The sequence below is a fragment of the Lycium ferocissimum genome, chromosome 12, assembly GCF_029784015.1.
Source record: "Lycium ferocissimum isolate CSIRO_LF1 chromosome 12, AGI_CSIRO_Lferr_CH_V1, whole genome shotgun sequence".
NCBI lineage: Eukaryota > Viridiplantae > Streptophyta > Magnoliopsida > Solanales > Solanaceae > Lycium > Lycium ferocissimum.
The window spans coordinates 43,399,583-43,419,071 of NC_081353.1; the positions used below are offsets into that span (position 1 = coordinate 43,399,583).

Below are 19,489 nucleotides of genomic sequence, written 5' to 3' on the forward strand. Positions count from 1 at the left end.
TATATAGTAGATCTTTGAATCTTCTTGGCTTCGTCGTGTATTTACTTATTTTTATTTGAATCCACTTAACAAATAATTCTGGTGATGTTACTGTCTAAACCCCCGATGAACATGTAATTTACACAATAATCCAGTCTTCCAAGAAGCTCTTTACATAACTTTGGGCCTTTTCTCCAAGGGTAAAACTCAGGAATAGTCATTTTCGGACTTGTAATCGTAAAATAGTCAATTTTTTGGAATCCATGACACTGCCATGAATTTCGAACTTAAAAAGTGCAACTTCGTCACAGTATTCAGGACTCGAGTTTCACTTTCTTAAGTTTGACATTCATGACAATATCCTAGCTTTTTTGTTTGTTTAAGTTCGAAATCCATGATACTATCATTTCACTTTCTTAAGTTTGACATTCATGACAATATCCTAGCTTTTTTGTTTGTTTAAGTTCGAAATCCATGATACTATCATAGTGATTCTGCATTAAAAAATGGGAAATTTACATAGCGTGGCAAACTAATAATAGGCAATTATATTTAGTAGTCATAGTTTGCATTAATTACTTTCCATAGTTAAAAGTTGCATGTTAATGATACTTATTAGCTATTAAGGTAAAATACATAACTTTCTCCTCCTCCTCTCTCTAACGTCTACAACTCTCTCCTCTCTCTCTCTCTCTCTCTAACGTCTAGTTCTATCTTCCTCTTTATCTTCTCGTGAGTGTAAGTGTAGCGTTCAGTTCTTTGTTGCCGTCGAATCTAAACCTAGGGTTTTGGATTGTTAATAGCTCGTTTGATTGTTGTATGAATATGTGTTGATTTGAATGGATACGACGTTGTCTTCTTCGTCAGTGTCAGAGTCGTCGTCTTCTTCTTCTCCATCTTCTCTGGCGAGTTCGAACTGCCGCCGCCACACACTGACCGGAAAAGGAGTAGGTCAGTAAGGTCTAAATCTTATCAGAAAATACACTGTATTTTTCAGATCTGACTAAAAAATACCTTTTGTATTGTTGTATACATACAGTGTATTTTGTATTGTTCGTCAGAGATCTAAAGTGTATTTTGTGCTTTTCGCCTGTATTTCGAAGGAGATATTTTTGTATACAAATGAATACAGTGAATTTAAAGTGTATTTTTATTTCTTGTATCTAAAATCCGAGTGTATTTTATTTCTTATGTCTCAAATCTGAGTGTATTCATTTTTTTCTAGTGTAAAATATAATGTTTCTTTATGTATTTTTCGCCTGTATTTCGCAAGGGAGATTTTGTACACAAATGAATACAGTGAATTTTGAATACAGCTGAATATCCTTGTATTTTCTTGCATTTATGTTGTATGAATACAGCCGACTTCAAGTAAAATAAGTTGAATGCAATGTAAAAGTAGTTATGAATGAATACAGTCGAATTGAATACATCCGAATTCTTTTATATAAACAATGAATTTGAATACAGACGAATATCCCTATTTTTTTCATTTATGTTGTTTGAATATAAACGAATTTAAATACAATAAGTTGAATACGATTTGTAAATCCAACCGAATTGGAATACAGCGAAATACAGCCGAATTTGAATACACGTTACTGTAGTTACGAAATGTAATTAGCAAAAGTGTAGTTATGCCTAAAAAATCCCACAAAGTATAGTCATTTGTGTTTGCGCGGATTGCCCTTCATTTGAGGTGGTCTTTAAGTTTTGCCCTTCGCCTAATGCCCTGAGGTTGTGGGTTCGAATCCCAGCTCAATAAAAAATAAAAAAATCGCAAGGCAGATGTTTGGATTCGCAAGGCAGAGTTCTGCAAAATTCCGCCTTGCGAATCCAAACTCTACCTTGCGAATTTTTTTTAAATTTTTGACTGAGTGGGGATCAAATCCAAAACCAAGGGATTTTTAGCGAAGGGCAAAAGTTAAAGACCAGGGACAAAAATTAAAGACCACCCCCAGCAGAGGACAATCCTGCAAATTGCCCAAAAAATTTCAACTTTTTAAAGAACTATTAAATACTGGTTATGTTTTAGAAAAAATGGGTCCGGAATATTGGTTAGAGAGTAGGGCAATTCGCAGGATTGCTCTTCCTTTTGGGTGGTCTTTAGTTTTTGCCCCTCAAAATGTTGGTCTTTAATTTTTGCCCTTTGCATTGCAATCCTGAGCTTCGCATAGAAATCATGAGGTTCTGGGTTCGAACTCCCGCTCAGGCATAAATTAAAAAAAAATCGCAAAGCAAGGCTTGGGTTGCGTGTATGCCGAATCCGGCATACACTTCTTAAGGAATAACTAAAGTTATGCCGGACCCAACATAATTATAAGTTCCGCCTTATAAGGCAAAGTTTATGCCTTAAGAAAAAGTTCCGCCTTAGGGGCATACTTTTAGTTATGCCTTAACCAAAAGTATGCCCCTAAGCCGGAACTTTTTCTTAAGGCATAACTAAAAGTTTACCTTATAAGGCAAAGTCTATGTCTTAAGGAAAAGTAATGCTTTATGGGGCATACTTTTAGTTATGTCTTAACTAAAAGTCTGCCCCATAAGGCATAATTAAACTATGTCTTAAGGAAAAGTTCTGCCTTATGGGCAGACTTTTAGTTAAGGCTTAACTAAAAGTCTGCCCATAAGGCATAAGTATGTCGGGTCCGGCATACACGCGACCCAAGCCTTATCTTGCGATTTTTTTTTAATTTATGTCTCAGCGGGGATTCGATCCCAGCACCTCAGGTATAAGGCCATTTTTCAAGCGAAGGGCAAAACTTAAAGACCACAAATATGAGGGGCAACATTTAAAGACCACCCCAAAAGAAGGGCAATCTGCACAATTTTTTGTAGCTTGTACGAATTGGGTGAATGACCTATATATACATAAGAATAGGATATATTTACAAAATATAACGATACTTTTCAGTTTACAAAACATACCAATAGATTTTTCACAAAACATATACGAAAAATTTGGTTCAAGGCTTAAAGTTTTGCTCAAAATTTTGTGTATGAAAATGAGTATATCCCACTCAAAGCTTAACATTTTTGCTCAGAATTTTGTGTATGAAAACTGTATGAAATATGTATATCTCGCTCAAGGCTTAGAATTCTCACATTTTTTGTGTATGAAAATTGTAGAAAAATGGTATGAAATATGTACATAACTGTATAAAATTTGTAAAAAGATTATGTTAGATTTTTGAAAATTTAATACAACTACAACAACATTGTATACAACTTTCATACAATATTAATACAAATGTTTATTCTTGTTAAATGTACAAACAGAGAATTAACACTAAAAAGCTAAATTTATGCCTCCCTTTCTCTGATTTGTTGAGCAGGTCTCTGATATGGTAGATCTATTGCTATTGTGTGCAATGAAACAATAGCAGTGGGAAGAATTACTCTTTTAAATCATTGTATCCATGGTGGCCTATCAAGAACAACATAATAACCGACTGTTAATCAATTTCATTTAGTAATTCTCCAAGTTAAAGCCTAATCTGCAGGGAGCCAGCACTGTGCAGAGGTTCAGAAGACAAAAATCATGCCATATCGAGTTTAGTTTCAGAAGACAACACCGAAATCACCATTCTCACTCAACTCAAGTAAATCAGTAGATCTAAGTGCCTCCGCTGGCCGCCGCACTTCCGCTTTCAACCTCCTCCATCGTTTCCATGTTTCTGACACTACTTCCCGCTCCGTCGTCAACCTCCTCCACTTATGAAAAGGGGGAAGATGGAGAGAGATGTTTCCGCCTCTATATTTTTTTTTTCCAGATCTGTTGTGTGAACATATGGGGAGGGAAGGGCAGGCTTTTAATTGTTTCAGATCCGTTATGTTTTGTAATTTTGTTTGTATGTTTTGTAAATAAGAAAAAGTATCCTTATGTTTTGAAATATAGAGTCCAAAGTAGTATTATTAGGTCATTTTCCCGTGCGAATTTTACTTTCTCCAATTGATCCAACTAAGCCCAACGAGCCCAAGATCACTACAGCAGCCCAATCAAAGGCGGTCAATTAATCTTCCGTAAGTGAATCAAATTGTACAACATCATCAAATTGGATCTTAGGTTGTTTCACTTATTTACACCTTGTTTTGATCGTTGTTACCCATTGTATGGTACTGTATTGTTATTACAATACAATATTTATTTTAATTGTTATTTAAAATACATAGTGTTAAATTCGTCATTACGTAATAGTGAAAAGCCCCATTAATAACCGATTTGGTGTGGTCGCGTTTTATCTAATTTCTCTTTCTAATTATGTCCTGACTTTGACCTATTTCATAAGAATTATTCTTTTTTCTTTTCGGTTTTTTTTTTTCATTTTATTTGGAAATTAGTATTTGGTCGTGAAAATTCTAAATACAAATTGTATATAAAATTTGGAAAACATCTAAAATCCTATTTTCACTTTTTCTTTTTCCACTTTCGGTATATTCAAATAACCAAATATTCTTTGTAAAAACTATAACCAAACACAACTCCAACTTCAAAAATTCCAAATAAAGTAAAAAAAATATTTGATTTCTACATCCAAAAGCCTAACTAGTATTTCATAATCCTATTTTACCCTTACCCTATATTATATATAACTCCACCCAAATAACCTACTCCACGTCTTCCTTTTTCTGCCTCGTCAACTTCTTGGCTTGTACGTCTTTCTTTCATCTTTATCTCCTTCTACGTTTTGGTAAAGAAACTTTGAGTTGCATGCATGTTTCGTTTTTCTTTTCTATTAAGTTGAACAGATGATATTCTAGGTAGCATGGACTATAGTTTATGTTCATACACTCAGTTGCATGAATTTAATTGTGTTTGGTTTTTTGGCTTGAGTTTTTTTTTTTTTTTTTTTTTTTTTTTTAGTTGAGCAGATGATATTCTAAGTAGCATGGCTATTTAATAGTTTATGTTCATACACTCAGTTGCATAAATTTATTTGTGTTTGGTTTTTTGGCTTGAGTTTTTTTTTTCTTCTTTTTTTAAGTTGAGCAGATAATATTCTAAGTAGCATGGCTATTTAACAGTTTATGTTCATATACTCGATTGCTCAAATTTAATTGTATTTGTTTTTTTGGCTTAAGTTTTTTCTTCTTCTTTTAAGTTGAGCAGATGATATTCTAAGTAGCATTGGCTATTTAATAGTTTATGTTCATACACTCAGTTGCATGAATTTAATTGTGTCTGGCTTTTTGGCTTGAGTTTTTTTTTTTTTTTTTTTCTTTAAGTAATAAAACCAAAGTCCAAATATTATTTTTGCTTTCATTGATTTATTAAAAAAATAAAGTGTACATATCATTGTTTAGAATTTGCATGTTGTTAATAGCTTAATATATTTACGTGGCATAATTTGTGATGAATTAGCAGTAAGAATTGTCTGTATTATTTTTATGAGTAATTATTGATAAATTTAATTAGGTGTTTTCGCGGTGCTTTTGGAAGGGAATAATGGCTGCAGCTTCTGATCAAGCCACAAGTATCTGCAGTAACTGGTAAGTTTTGTTTATGAAGATGATAATATTCACTGCTGAGACAAGTTGTACATTGCGTTTGCAGAAGAGTACTTAGTCGTTAAGTACGTTAGAATTATGTTTGTTAGGTTAATACTTTAGTTCCTCTTTTATTTAAGTTATATAGTTTTGGTTATGCCACTATGGCCCAGTAATTAACTTTCTATTTAGCACTTCTAGTACCGAGTATAGTGCAGTCCTTTCCCCTTTTCTGCTATGTCAGCATATATGGAGTACTATATTTGTTCCATTAGCAGAGCATCAATGAAACAGTACCTTTAATTTTACCCTAGTTTCTCTTAATGCGCGTTTGGAAACAAGAATTGTGAAATTTGGAAAAAAAAGTAGTACTCCCTCTGTCCCAATTTATGTGAGCATGTTTAACTGGCCACGAAGTTCAAGAAAGAAAGTCTTTTGAATCTTATGGTCTAAAATAAACAAAAGAAATTTTTGTGGCTAGAAATTATTTCATTAAGGGAAATGGGAATTTTAGAGTTAAATATATAGACACGTGCCATTTTTTGGGACTGACTAAAAAGGAAGGAGTGTCATATAAATTGGGACGGAGGAGTTGTGTTTGGACATGTATATAAAGTGGAGTTGTTTTTGGATTTTTTTGAGTGATTTGTCAAAACAGCTTTTTGGAATTTTTTGAATTCCTCTATGTCCAAACAGTTTTCCGGAATAAAGTAAAAACTATTCATGGCCAAACAGGACCTTAGTTTTATTATAGCGGCAGCGTCTTTCCTTTCTTTTGTCTTTTCAATTTCCAACTCTTGTATCAGAAGCTAGTTAGAAGTGTATGACAACTGTAAATTCCATAATCATTTGCCTCCTTTTTGGTACCTTAGGTGGAATTTACACAAGACAATATTTGGGTTTTGCTTTTAGCTGCAATTTCATGCCCCTAGTGTGTATTGACAATAGGGATAAACCATCTTGGTGTGTTTTTAATAAAATAATGTTTGTTAAAGCGGATGCATTAGTTCCGTAAAGATATGGCATGCCTAACTGCTTTATTTTTGAGCGGGTTCGCGGGGAAGATTGCCCAAGTCCATATAAGCAAACTACTGTCCATTCCCCAACCAACGTGGGACTCTAACCCACTCTTACACCCCTCTTCACGCCTAGGTCCAACTGGAGCGTGGACCGGTAGCCCAAACGGGAATGGACCTGGCTCTGATACCATGTAAAGATATGGCACCTGGGCCTAACTCAATCCCAAAAGTTGGCTCATGAGGGTAGGATTGCCAAGTCCATATAAGCAAACTACCGGTCCATTCTCCAAACAATGTGGGACTCTAACAAGTTCCAAGTTGGGTTTTCCATTTTGGTATTACTCTGATATGGACGAGTAAATTACAGCTAGGTTGTTGGTGTCTACTTGTGGATTGTGATGTTGGCAGAAGTGCTCACTGAGGTTTTACTCTTTCAATTCAATTTCGCATCGGGGTTGTGAGCTAAAGGAAAATGTGAATTTCTTATTGAATCCATGTTTTCATACCAATAGTAGTAGCATTATTCTCGTAGTTCTTTGTCCTTCTATTTCTCTTACTACCTGTTGTTTCTTGTGCTTCGGTTATCGCATTATTTGTTCGTTGTTACTGTTCTTTTTTTTTTTTCAATGATTTCCCTATTATTTGCTAAGTCCTCTTTAATTAGATGTTTTATTTTTCTAACTGCTTTTATGTGCGTAACTTGAGCCGAGGATCTTTTGGAAACAACCTCTCTACCTCCACGAGGTAAGGGTAAGGTCTGCTACACTCTACCCTCCCCAGACCCCACCTGTGGGATTACACTGGGTTGTTATTGTTGTTGTTGGAAGCTGAAGGGTTCATGTCTTTAATATATGATGAATGACCGATGGGATTGTGTAAATTTCGACTAAGTGATGAACCTTCCAGTGCGTGACCAATCATATCATGCTAAATGTCATGTTTATTCAAGTTTCACCTTGTATGTTTGTCAACTTCTTATTATCTTAATCAAATATGAACTTTGCTTATGTGGTTGTATATTCATCATTTGCTAATTTGAAATTGTTATGTTTCCAGTGACAGAGCGATTCTTACTTCCAATCTCGATTTGCATGTTGCTCATGTTGAGTAGGTCCCTCAGACATGTGGGGCCCACCAGAGTTGAATAGTAAATACGCGTGGTACTGTTCACGCGTATAAAACGCGGTTTCTTGTTTTGCAATTCACGAATCTTGTTCACGCGGTTCGCTTGTTCACGCGGTGTCTTGTTCACGCGGTTTCTTGTTCACGCGTTTTACGAAGCTTATAAATAGAGTTCTAAGCTTCATTTGGAAAGGACACCAAGAAAATCTCGAACAATACATCGAGTGAGAGCAAAGTGAGGTATTCCATGTTGTAAAGAAAATAGTACGGCGAAGAAAAATAGAGTGTGAGTGATATTGTAGTAAGGTGGGAAAAATCAAAAGAGTGTTTTTTCTTTTGTGGGTGTAGTGGTCTTAGGAGTATTTATACTCGTTACTACACGATGTAAAATTCCTTACTATAGTGATATCGTGCTCCTCTTAGTCGTGGTTTTTTCCTTATTCGAAGGGTTTACGTAAAATCTTGGTGTCGTTATTGCCGCATTTTATTCTTGCTAATTTAACCATAAATTAGTGTTCCGCGTTTATCACTAATACCGTGAATATTATTTTTGCGGGGCTATTTTATTTCCAACAAGTGGTATCGAGCCAAGGTTACATCGAGTATGCTCGTGGTTGCGGCACGGTCGAACTTCCACGTCGGAAAAGAATTACTTTGGTCTTCGAATAAAATAGTATTTGTATTTGTGATAAACGATGGAAGCCAACACTAGTAGAATGGTTACTTTAAATGGCGTAAATTATGCCATTTGGAAGGGCAAAATGGAAGATTTGCTCTATGTCAAGAATTTTCATCAACTTGTCTTTGCAAATAAAAAGCCTGATAATAAATCAGATGAAGAGTGGAATTTGTTGCATCGGCAGGTTTGCGGCTTTATTAGACAGTGGGTTGACGATAATGTGTTGAACCATATTTCTGGGGAGACACATGCTCGGACCCTATGGGAGCATCTTGAAAGTTTGTATGCTCGGAAAACTAGTAACAACAAGATGTTTTTGATAAAGCAAATCTTTGGGTTTAAAATACCACGATGGTTCCGCAATGACGGATCATCCGAATATTTTTCGGGGGGATCATGAACTAGTTATACGCTATGGGCATTAACTTTGATGAAGAAATTCAAGGCTTGTTTCTACTTGGTTCCTACCAGATTCTTGGGAAATTATTAGAACTTCATTATCAAAGTGCGCTCCGGATGGTGTGATCTCTATGGATCTTGCCAAAAGCGATCTTTTAAATGAAGAGATGAGAAGAAAATCTCAAGGTTCCTCCTCATCGGATGTCTTGGTGGTGACACTAGGGGAGAGGCAAGAATCGTGGTTCTCAAAATAGAGAACATCATAGAAGCAAATCCGGAAGCGGACTTAAAGATATTGAGTGCTATCATTGCGAGAAAAAGGGCACACAAAGAAGTTACGCCAGATTTTGAAAAAGGAGAATAGAGATAAGGAGGAAAAGAAAGAAGATGGCAATCGTGTTGCCTGTCACTACTGAGAAGATCTTGTTACTATCCTTGATGCGGATGCGATAAATATTGCTTGTGATGAGTCAAGTGGGTTGTGGACAAAGTGGTCTTTGCATCTCATGTGACATCACGGAAGGAATTTTTCTCATCCTATACTCCGGGTGACTTTGGAACTTTGAGCATGGGTAATGAGACTGTATCTAGGGTGGCTGGTGTTGGAACGATTTGTTTGAAAACTAGTATTGGAACTAAACTAGTTTTAAACAATGTAAAGCATGCACCCGATGTTCGTTTGCACTTGATCTCTGTTGGTGTTTTGGATGATGAGGGATATGTCAGTACCAATGGTGCTGGAAAGTGGAAGCTCACTAAGGGTTCCATGATTGTGGCTCGGGGCGAAAAGCGTCGTGGTCTATACTGGACTACGGCCTCTACTACTGTGTTGATATGGTGAATGCGGTTGAGAGCAATAGCTCTTTGACATTATGGCATAAGAGGCTTAGCCACATTAGCGAGAAAGGACTAAATGTTCGGCCAAAAAGAAATTATTGTCAAATTTCGACGGTGCTAAATTAGAAAAGTGTGAGCCTTTGCTTTATTGGAAAACAAAATAGAGTTTCTTTCAAGTCTCATCCTCCTTCAAGAAAGACAGAGTTCTTGAGTTGGTGCATTCAGATTTATGTGGTCCAATGAAGACAAGGACTTTGGGTGGTGCACTTTACTTCGCTACCTTTATTGATGATTGCTCAAGGAAACTTTGGGTCTACGTCTTAAAGACTAAAGACCAAGTGTTGGGTGTCTTTAAGCAGTTTCAGGCCTCAGTTGAAAGAGAAACTGGAAAGAAGCTGAAGTGTATTCGTACCGATAACGGTGGTGAATATTGTGGACCGTTTGACGAATCACGTAAGCAACGGGGTATCGGTACACCGTAAGACTCCTCCTAAGACTCCTCAGCTTAATGGTTTAGCAGAGAGGATGAACAGGACCTTGATGGAAAGAGTTAGATGTTTGCTTTCAAGCAAAGTTGCCGAATTCCTTTTGGGGTGAGGCATTGTTGACCGCCGCACATGTTATTAATCTATCCCTCGCGGTTGCTTTGCAAAGTGATGTTCCAAACGAGTTTGGTATGGCAAGGATGTTTCCTATGACCACTTGAAAGTGTTTGGTTGCAAAGCTTTTGTACATGTGCCTAAAGATGAGAGGTCAAAATTAACTGCCAAGACAAGGCAGTGCATCTTCATTGGTTATGGCCTTGATGAGTTTGGTTACAGGCTATATGATCCAATTGATAATAAGCTCATAAGAAGTCGTGATGTTATCTTCATGGAGGATCAAACCATTGAAGATATTAACAAAGCGGAGAAGATAAAATCTTGAGTTACGAAGGCTTAGTTAATCTTGATCAAGTTCCTCAAACAAATGTTGATGAAGTTGGTGGGCTCGATGACGATGGTGATGCCGGAATGATATTCCGGATCAGCATGTTGATGATGATAACGATCTTGCTATTGATGAGGTAGATCTTTCTTATGAAGTCGTGGATGAGCCGACATTCCCTTAGAAGGTCTACTAGACAAAGATGTTCCTTCTTCCGTTATTCACCTAATGAGTATGTATTACTCACCGATGGGGAGAACACGAATGTTATGAGAAGGCCATGGAAGATGAGCACAAAGATCAATGGATTGAAGCCATGCAAGATGAGATGAAATCTCTGCATGAGAACCATACTTATGAGTTGGTGAAATTGCCTAAGGGCATGAGAGCTTTGAAGAACAAATGGGTGTTCAAAGTTAAAGCCGAAGAACACAGCTTGAAGCCCAGATACAAAGCTAGATTGGTTGTTAAGGGATTTGGTCAAAGGAAAGGTATTGACTTTGACGAAATATTTTCTCCTGTCGTGAAAATGTCCTCCATTCGGACAGTTCTTGGTTTGACTGCTAGTCTTGATTTGGAGATTGAGCAGATGGATGTGAAGATTTGCTTTTCTTCATGGTGATTTAGAAGAGGAGATTTATATGGAACAACCCGAGGGCTTCAAGGAAAAAGGTAAAGAAAATTTTGTATGCAAACTTAAGAAGAGTCTATATGGATTGAAGCAAGCTCCCGTACGATTGGTACAAGAAGTTTGAGTCGTTATGGGGGAGCAAGGCTTCTGAAGACTTCTTCGGATCAACGTGTGTTTGTACAAAGATTTTCTCATGATGACTTTATCATCCTTACGCTATATGTGGATGATATGTTGATTGTAGGCAAGAATGCTTCCAGGATTGACGAGTTGAAGAAACAGTTGAGTAAGTCTTTTGCAATGAAAGACTTGGGTCATGCTAAGCAGATTTTGGGCATGAGAATTACTCGTTCAAGAGTTGAAAGAAAGCTTTATTTGTCACAAGAAAGGTACATAGAACGTGTACTAGAGCGCTTCAATATGAAGAATGCTAAGTGGGTTAGCACACCTCTCCCTGGTCATCTGAAACTGAGCAAAAAGATGTGTCCTACAACAACGGAGGAAAAAGAGAGAATGGCCAAGATTCCTTATTCCTCTGCCGTCGGAAGTTTGATGTATGCAATGGTATGCACTCGACCAGATATTGCTCATGCAGTCGGTGTTGTTAGCAGATTTCTCGAAAATCCAGGGAAAAAGCATTGGGAAGCTGTGAAGTGGATACTCAGGTATCTAAGAGGAAGCTCAGATGAATGCTTGTGTTTTGGAGGATCAAATCCAATTTTGAAGGGCTATACAGATTCTGATATGGCAGGTGACCTTGATAACAGAAAATCCACTACTGGATATTTGTTTACTTTTTCAGGGGGAGCTATATCATGGCAGTCGAAGTTGCAGAAGTGTGTCGCACTGTCTACAACGGAAGCAGAGTATATTGCGCACTCGAAGTCGGCAAAGAAATGATATGGCTCAAGAGATTCCTTCAAGAACTTGGATTTAAAAGCAAATGGAGTATATTGTCTATTGCGACAGTCAGAGTGCAATAGACTTGAGCAAGAACTCGATGTACCATGCGAGAACAAAACACATTGATGTCAGATATCACTGGATTCGTGATTCTACGGAGACAAAAAGATTCCAGTTGAAGAAAATCCACACAGATGGAAATGCAGCTGATATGATGACAAAGGCGGTCTCAAGGCAAAAGCTTGAAGTTTGTTCCAAGCTAGGCGGTATGAGCTCTCGGTGATTCACAAGAACATTCTTCCCCATGTCGTCGGGAGGGGAGAATTGTTGAGTAGGTCCCTCGGACATGTGGGGCCCGCGAGTTGAATAGTAAATACCGTGGTAGCATTGTTCACGCGTATAAAACGCGATTTATTGTTTGCATGTTGTTCACGCGGTTTCGTTCACGCGTTTTCTGAAGCTTATAAATAGAGTTCTAAGCTTCATTTGGAAAGGACACCAAGAAAATCTCAGACAATACATCTGAGTGAGAGCAAAGTGAGGTATTCCATAGACTGTAAGAAAATAGTCTGTGAAGAAAAATAGAGTGTGAGTAATATTATAGTAAGGTGGGAAAAATCAAAAGAGTGTTTTTCTTTTGTGGGTGTAGTGGTCTTAGGAGTATTTATACTCGTTACTACACAGTGTAAAATTCCTTACTATAGTGATATCAGCTGCTCCTCTTGGCCGTGGTTTTTCCCTTATTCAGAAGGGTTTCCACGTAAAATCTTGGTGTCATTATTGTCGCATTTTATTCTTGCTAATTTAACCATAAATTAGTGTTCCGCGTTTATCACTAATACCGTGAATATTATTTTTGCGGGGCTATTTTATTCCCAACAGCTCACTGCTCCCGGAAGCTTGAAAAATGTAAAATCTGTGGGGATATGGTTCCAAAAAGACATGGAGAAGAACATTTCTTGAGAACTCATGTGCCGGTAAGTGAAACTATATATTTGCTCTCTTTGTTTTTTGTGGATGATGCTGAGGGGTTTATAGGGAAAAAGTTCTTTTTTCCCTTCTCTAATTGCATTCTCGACTTTTACACGCGAGGAGTTCTCAATTACCTAAACTGTATCATTTGATCACAACTAGTTTTTAGTGCCTTTTAGAGATAGATTTCTATATTTCATCAATTCAATTTCCTTTATTTTTCTTCCAGTTTTCTTCAAGATACTGTTTATGTGAATATGCACTTTTATACAGCTGTATTTGTAAATACATATTTTTGTGTACCTTGTTTCATGGTTGTTTGCTATTTTCCTATTCTTCATTTACTCATAATGTTTGTTTAACAATTAATAAATCACATCGCTATGCACGTTTTTTTGTTTATGTCGGCCTTTTCAAGTGCTATCATTAAGGCTACATCGCAGCGTTCAGCCTGTCCTGGGCTTAAGAGTGCTTGAACAGTCTTTAAGACCATTGCATTTAAGTTAGACCTCTTACTTCTCAAATTTTTGCATTTGATGAAGATTTGTTTTGTATTCTCACCTACTTCTATCATTCTGTTTTGATTTACGGGAAAGATACCTTCCCCCCTCCCCTTTTTCGAGGGCTGGGGGATAACATTCTTTAATAAGACAACTACAAACTTTTTTATGTGATTTTACGCATGAATTCTCAGGTGACCTGTTCTTTGTGTGGGGAGAAAATGGATCGTGAGATATTAGCTGTTCACAAAGGTGAAAATTGCCCACAAAGGATTGTGGCATGCGAGTATTGCGAGTTTCCTTTGCCTGCAATTGATTTATCTGAGCATCAGGTTATAATGACTATCTATGATTAGGCTTCTTTCTATTTTATACCTTTTTCTGGGTAATGTATGAACTTCAGTTACTGCTGTTTTAAAATCTGCTTTCCTTTAGCAGGAAGTATGTGGGAATAGAACCGAACTCTGCCATCTTTGTAGCAGATATATTATGCTCCGTGAAAGAGATGGCCATGAGAATAGATGTGATGGAGGCACAAACAAAATTGCAGAATCTGTTCCAAAAAGACATGCAGAAGATCAGTTCTTGAGCACTCATGCTCAGGTAAGCTAACCTATTTAATTAATAATCGTTAAATTGTGGCAGATGCCCAGGGGTTTTGCAGGGAAAAGATTCCTTTTTTCCCTTCCCTTATTGCATTCTCAACTTTTACATGCAAGGAGTTCTCAATTACCTATAACTGTATTATTTGGTCCCGATAGACGTTAGCGCCTTTTTGAGATAGATTTCTGTATTTGATCAATTCAATTTCCTTTATTTTCCTTCCAGTTTGCTTCCAGATACTGTTTATGTAAATATGCACTTTTCTGCAGCTGTCTGTATTTGTAAATACGTATTTTGTGTACCTTGTTCATGTTTGTGCAATACCAAAGAACAGATTGAACTTCATTCTTCAATTTAGTTATTTAATAACTAAGTATGGTGCAAAGCATTGCAATTGATTTCTTTGTATAAAAGGATGGACCTTTAACGGTGATCCTATTCTTAAATATTGAAGCATTAATATAAGAGCTTTGGATTAATGCTGAACAACACAAAAAGGTGTGATGATTGGACACCGGTCCACCCCCACCCTAACAACAATTTTGGGGTTGCTAAACTCTTGATATCCTAACTGCAGGGATTGAAATTCTAGTTAAAGAAAAGACAGACCCCTTCTCCATGATTTCCCTTAAGTTGTTGTCCTATACTACCTTAAGAAAACAAAAACTAGATCCTTTTTCTTGGACAAGTAAAGAATTTTATTCATGTGAAAGCACCAAGTAGGTGCATAACAAATCACCAACATCTCTTGGGGTTTAAGCAAAGTGCAATAGCGCGAGTTAAACGAAAGAAACAGAAACATATTTTTCTTGTAAGAAAGATAACTATAATTCAAACAACAATTATATGTGAAGCTACAATTAAGTTATAACGTATGAAATAAAGATCATGTGAATCAAGTTTAAAGACCATTTTGAATTCTGATTCAGATAAAAAGATGAAATTTTAAGTTCTTATTTTGGGTCCAGCGAGTTGTTTTCTTATACTATTTTAATTTTCCTAGTCCTAATTTACTCATAAGATTTGCTTAACTATTAATAAATCAAATTAATATACACATTTTTGTTAGTGTTGGCCTTTTCCTGCACCTAGTTTCAGGGCTTAAGAGTGCTTGAACAGAGTCTTTAAGAACATTCCATTTAAGTTATACCTCTTACTTTCTTCTCATATTTTTGCATTTCATGAAGATAAATTTTGTATTCCCACCTACTCTGCTTCTATCATTCTGTTCTGATTTACGGCAGTGTTATCAAAAGTGAAAATCGCAAAAAGCTCTAAGGTCAGTTGGGGCTTTAAGCGCAAAGCGCAAATAAAGCATGGGCCTTAACGAAAAAGAGACAAATGGAGGAAAAAAAATACAAATATATATGTTGTCCAAGACTGATAATTATAAGCACAAATAACACATATGGACAACAAAATTGAAAAAAAAAAATACGATAAAGTGAAATATCAACTATTTAGTGTAGCCTCTTATGGAAATGCTCATTGGCAAGGAAAAGTATGTCTTAGAGCCTTGATGATGACACTAAAGCACACATTAAGCGAAGCGAAGCTCAACATGTTTTGAGCCTCACTTCAGGGCTTAAATGCGTTTAAAGCGCACCTTTAACAACGCTAATTTATGGGAAAGACACCTTCCCATCTCCCCTTTTTCGAAGGGTGGGGGGGTAACATTCTTTTCCCACTTCTTCATAGTTGCTGTTCTTTAATAAGCCAATTACAAACTTTTTAATGTGATTTTATGCATGAATTTTCAGGTAGCCTGTTCTTTGTGTAGCAAGACAATGGAGCGTGAGGTATTAGCAATTCACAAACGCAAAAATTGCCCACAAAGGATTGTGACATGCGAGTATTGCAAGTTTCTTTTGCCTGCAATTAATTTACTTAAGCATCAGGTCATAATGACTATCTATGATTAGGCGGCTTCTTCTATTTTGTACCTTTTCTGGGTAAATGATTGAACTACAGTATCCTGCTGTTATAATATTCTTATGCCTTTACCAGGAAGTATGCGGGAATAGAACAGAACGCTGCCATCTGTGTAGCAGATATATTAGGTTCCGTGACAGAAATGCCCATGAGAATAGATGCAATGGAGGCACAAATAACCTTGCAGAATCTTCCAGGTATTACGGACCTAAAATATTTTGTTTTAGTAGATGTTTTTCATGTCCCAAAGATCAGTTTGAACCTTTCTTTCAAAGTTGAGTAGATTTTGGCTTTGATTCTTTGGTGATGTTTATGAGGTCCAACCGTCAGCCTGTTGGAAACATGAATCTCTCTGTCATTTTTACCATAATGCTATTGTCGCTCAGACATGCATTTATCATGCTTATTTTTTGCTTTCCTCTCTTACTCGCACAAGTACAACTGGTCTATGCATCTTGCCTCAGTGATTAGTGAGCACCGACTTACAAGACTTAGAGCCCGTTTGGATTGGCTTATAAGCAAAAGCTGTTTGCGAACATAAGTCGAAAAAAATAAGTTGGGGTAGTCCAACTTTTTTTTTGACTTATAAGCTGTTTTAGCTTATAAGCAACTTTAGATAAACTAAGTTAAATGGGTCAATTATTTTTTGGGCTTATTTTAAGCACAAAATGACTTTAAGCTGGCCAGCCAAACACTCAAAAAAGCTGAAAACAGCTTATAAGCCAACTTATAAGCCAATCCAAACGGGCTCTTAGAACCCATTCCTTAACCCCACCAACTCTCCAACCTGAAGACAAAAAGAAAAACAGAAAATAAGAAACATTTTCTATATATGCACCGTAGTGTGTGGCCATGATACAATGAGCCCAACATCATCATGGCTGGATATGAAGACTCCTTGGTTACTGATCATGACTAATAACCTGACATCATAAAGGGTAGGCAGGTTCCAGACGTGTGAAATTTGCTGGTTAGTAACTGTGACGAGGCATGCTACCATGGAATACTTTTCTGATTTTCGATTCATCCACTTAGCATACACTCGTCTAAAGGGATATTGGACAAGTTGCTTTTGAGCTATGTATGTTGATATGAAAATCTGTATTACTCCTACCTGAACATGAACGTACTCAGAAATGGCATGTCTATACACCTGTTTCTCAGCCATACTGAAGTTAGTGCATATAATTATGTACAGACTTGTTTCCTTTATGCTTTACCTGCCCAGTAAAGGGTGATCATTGATCAAACTCCAGTTTTGTGTTACACCGGAACTTCATTTTCTTCTCTCTTTGAGGTTAATTCCTCGTTCATCGTATCTATGTTCATCAAGAAAGTTTTTGCTTTCTTCTTCTGCTGCCAACATTGTCCCCCCTTTATATATTTGATACTCTTATTAGAAAGAATTCTTTCTGCTTCGCTCATATGTAGAAGATGCTCTCACATATTTAGAGACTCTGGGACTTGTAAGTTTGTCAAATTTACAATATACTACATCAATGGGATACACATCCGGATTTGAGAAAAGGGGGGCTTTAATTTAGATCCTTTGTCAGAAGTCTTATTATTACACTATATGAGAAACCTGTACTCGAGGATCAAAAGAGTCAAGAAGAAAATGAGCAATTGTTAGCTCATGCAATGCCCTATGCGTAAACTTTATGGTTATAAAATAATCAGTGAAAGTGTGTGATTTTACCGCCTTTCTGTGGAAGTTAATAAACTCAAGGTGCTCCCAGATATGTGCATGTGGTCGGTTATGTTGCTTACACATAGGTCTTTCTCTTTACATTTCAATTGTTTTCATCATATGTCTCGTGCAATAAAGTAAATACAATTCTAAACCATCTACTAATACTCTCTGCAACTGAACTATTGTGCTGCTATATCTTCTGCTGCATGCCAAGTGCTCTGGTCTTTACTTTTTCGTCCCGTTTTGAAGGAACACTAGTCCAGCTGAGAGAGATCGTGGTGCTCCTAGAAGGAAGCCACATGAAGTTCCCAAGCCTTGGCTTCTATTTACAATTGCAATAACGGGTGTTGCTGTTTTGTTTGGCTCACTTATTTTCCAGAGGAAAGAAGATAGTCGAGTGCGCAAGCAGCTTTACTGTAATCCATCAACTGGTACTTTATCAACTTGAATTTCTTACTATCAGAGAAGTCGTGCTAGAACTCATAATGTCCCTACAAGCAGTGGTGGAAATTTACACTGCATAGATAGATAAAAGAATTTTTTTTTTTTTTTTTTTTTTTTATATATATGTTGACTCTCCTTGTCTTTTTGATGTGTTTACTTCTTTATATTTTGATACCCCTCGGTTAAAATCCTGCCTCCGCCAGTGCCTACAAGCAATTAACATGTAAAATCAAAGACAAATTCCACTAATACATGAACAGATACTGTTGTAAGTAATCAGTTTGTATCTCTAGTTGATCAAAATAATGTAATTGCCTTATTGAAAATAATCCCATCCATGATGCAAAGAACAGCAAGTCTAGATTGTTAGAACCCGTATTTTTGTACAGTGGAATAATCTGGATTAATTACGATAAGTTAAGGACAAAAATTATTTCGGGATACAAAGTCGGGATTCTTGACCTTCGATTTTATTTTGAGATATAAGTTGTGCATGAATTTATTGGTATGGAACAATTAGGAAAATTTGGGGCCAAAAGTGATAAAAATTGGAAGATGAAAATCATCCACAATTTCCATGGTTGGCCTACACAAATGGTGTTCAATTTTAATTGGGACAACACATTAATGTGGGCCAAGGGACCTTGACCAAGTCTTGCCAACTTAAAAAAAAAAGATGACCACAAGTCTTTCTTTTCATTTCACCACACTTGACACTTAGAAAAAAAAAGGGGAAAGTGAATACTCCCTCCTCCAAGCTCACGGCCAGCAGCAGCAAGAATCATCCCCCATTTCTTTTCCTTCCAAAAATATTTTGTTGATAAAAACCCACTATATTGAGGTCCCTAAGTAGCGTGGAAGCATTGTTGGAGCGATCAATCCACTATTTCTCATCTTGTGGAAACCCTAGTCTTGTGGAAGTTAAAGAGAAAAAGGTAAGATTTGATCTTGTTCTTGTGTTATGAAGGTTATATTCATGTTGTAGTATGTTATTATGGTTGGAAATCATGAAATATAGTATGATTGGAAGTGGGTTGTGTGATGGGTGTGCTAGCCGTGTAAATGGGTATTGTGATTGGGTTGTTGAGTAAACTTCTTGTAGCATGTTAATTGTTGTAGTGTGTGGGATGGCTAAGAATCATTAATACATGTCTATGTGTAGTGATAGATGATTATGGGTCACATTACATGACAACGAACAAATGAATATCGCTTATTGTTTTAGTCGTCGTCGCTATGAATTCTATGTTGGAAATGAAAGTTTATTGACTCAAATTGATGTCGTAAATGTTGCGGACTGATTTGGAGGTTTTTGTATATTTAATGTAATTGGTATATGGATGAGATAGTATTGTTAGTATGTGA

The 19,489-nt window shown here is 36.7% G+C and overlaps 1 protein-coding gene across 1 annotated transcript; it reads left to right on the forward strand.

Annotated features, from left to right (window-relative positions):
- The first annotated feature begins 12,284 nt into the window (after positions 1–12,284).
- On the forward strand, positions 12,285–18,476 carry LOC132039341 (uncharacterized). The gene is made up of 7 exons (XM_059429840.1): positions 12,285–12,306; positions 12,863–12,957; positions 13,647–13,784; positions 13,891–14,055; positions 15,816–15,953; positions 16,063–16,184; positions 17,930–18,476. Exons 1-7 carry the CDS (start codon positions 12,285–12,287, stop codon positions 18,126–18,128), a joined length of 879 nt encoding a protein of 292 aa, XP_059285823.1. The 3' UTR covers positions 18,129–18,476.
- Positions 18,477–19,489: the final 1,013 nt, after the last annotated feature.

Bases quoted from the DNA above. Each gene is read 5' to 3' on its own strand.
- LOC132039341 (XM_059429840.1), top strand. From the start codon at position 12,285: ATGTCGTCGGGAGGGGAGAATT. The intron at 14,056-15,815 runs GTAAGCTAACCT...ATGAATTTTCAG, and splicing joins TCTTGAGCACTCATGCTCAG to GTAGCCTGTTCTTTGTGTAG. The intron at 15,954-16,062 runs GTCATAATGACT...TGCCTTTACCAG, and splicing joins TTAATTTACTTAAGCATCAG to GAAGTATGCGGGAATAGAAC.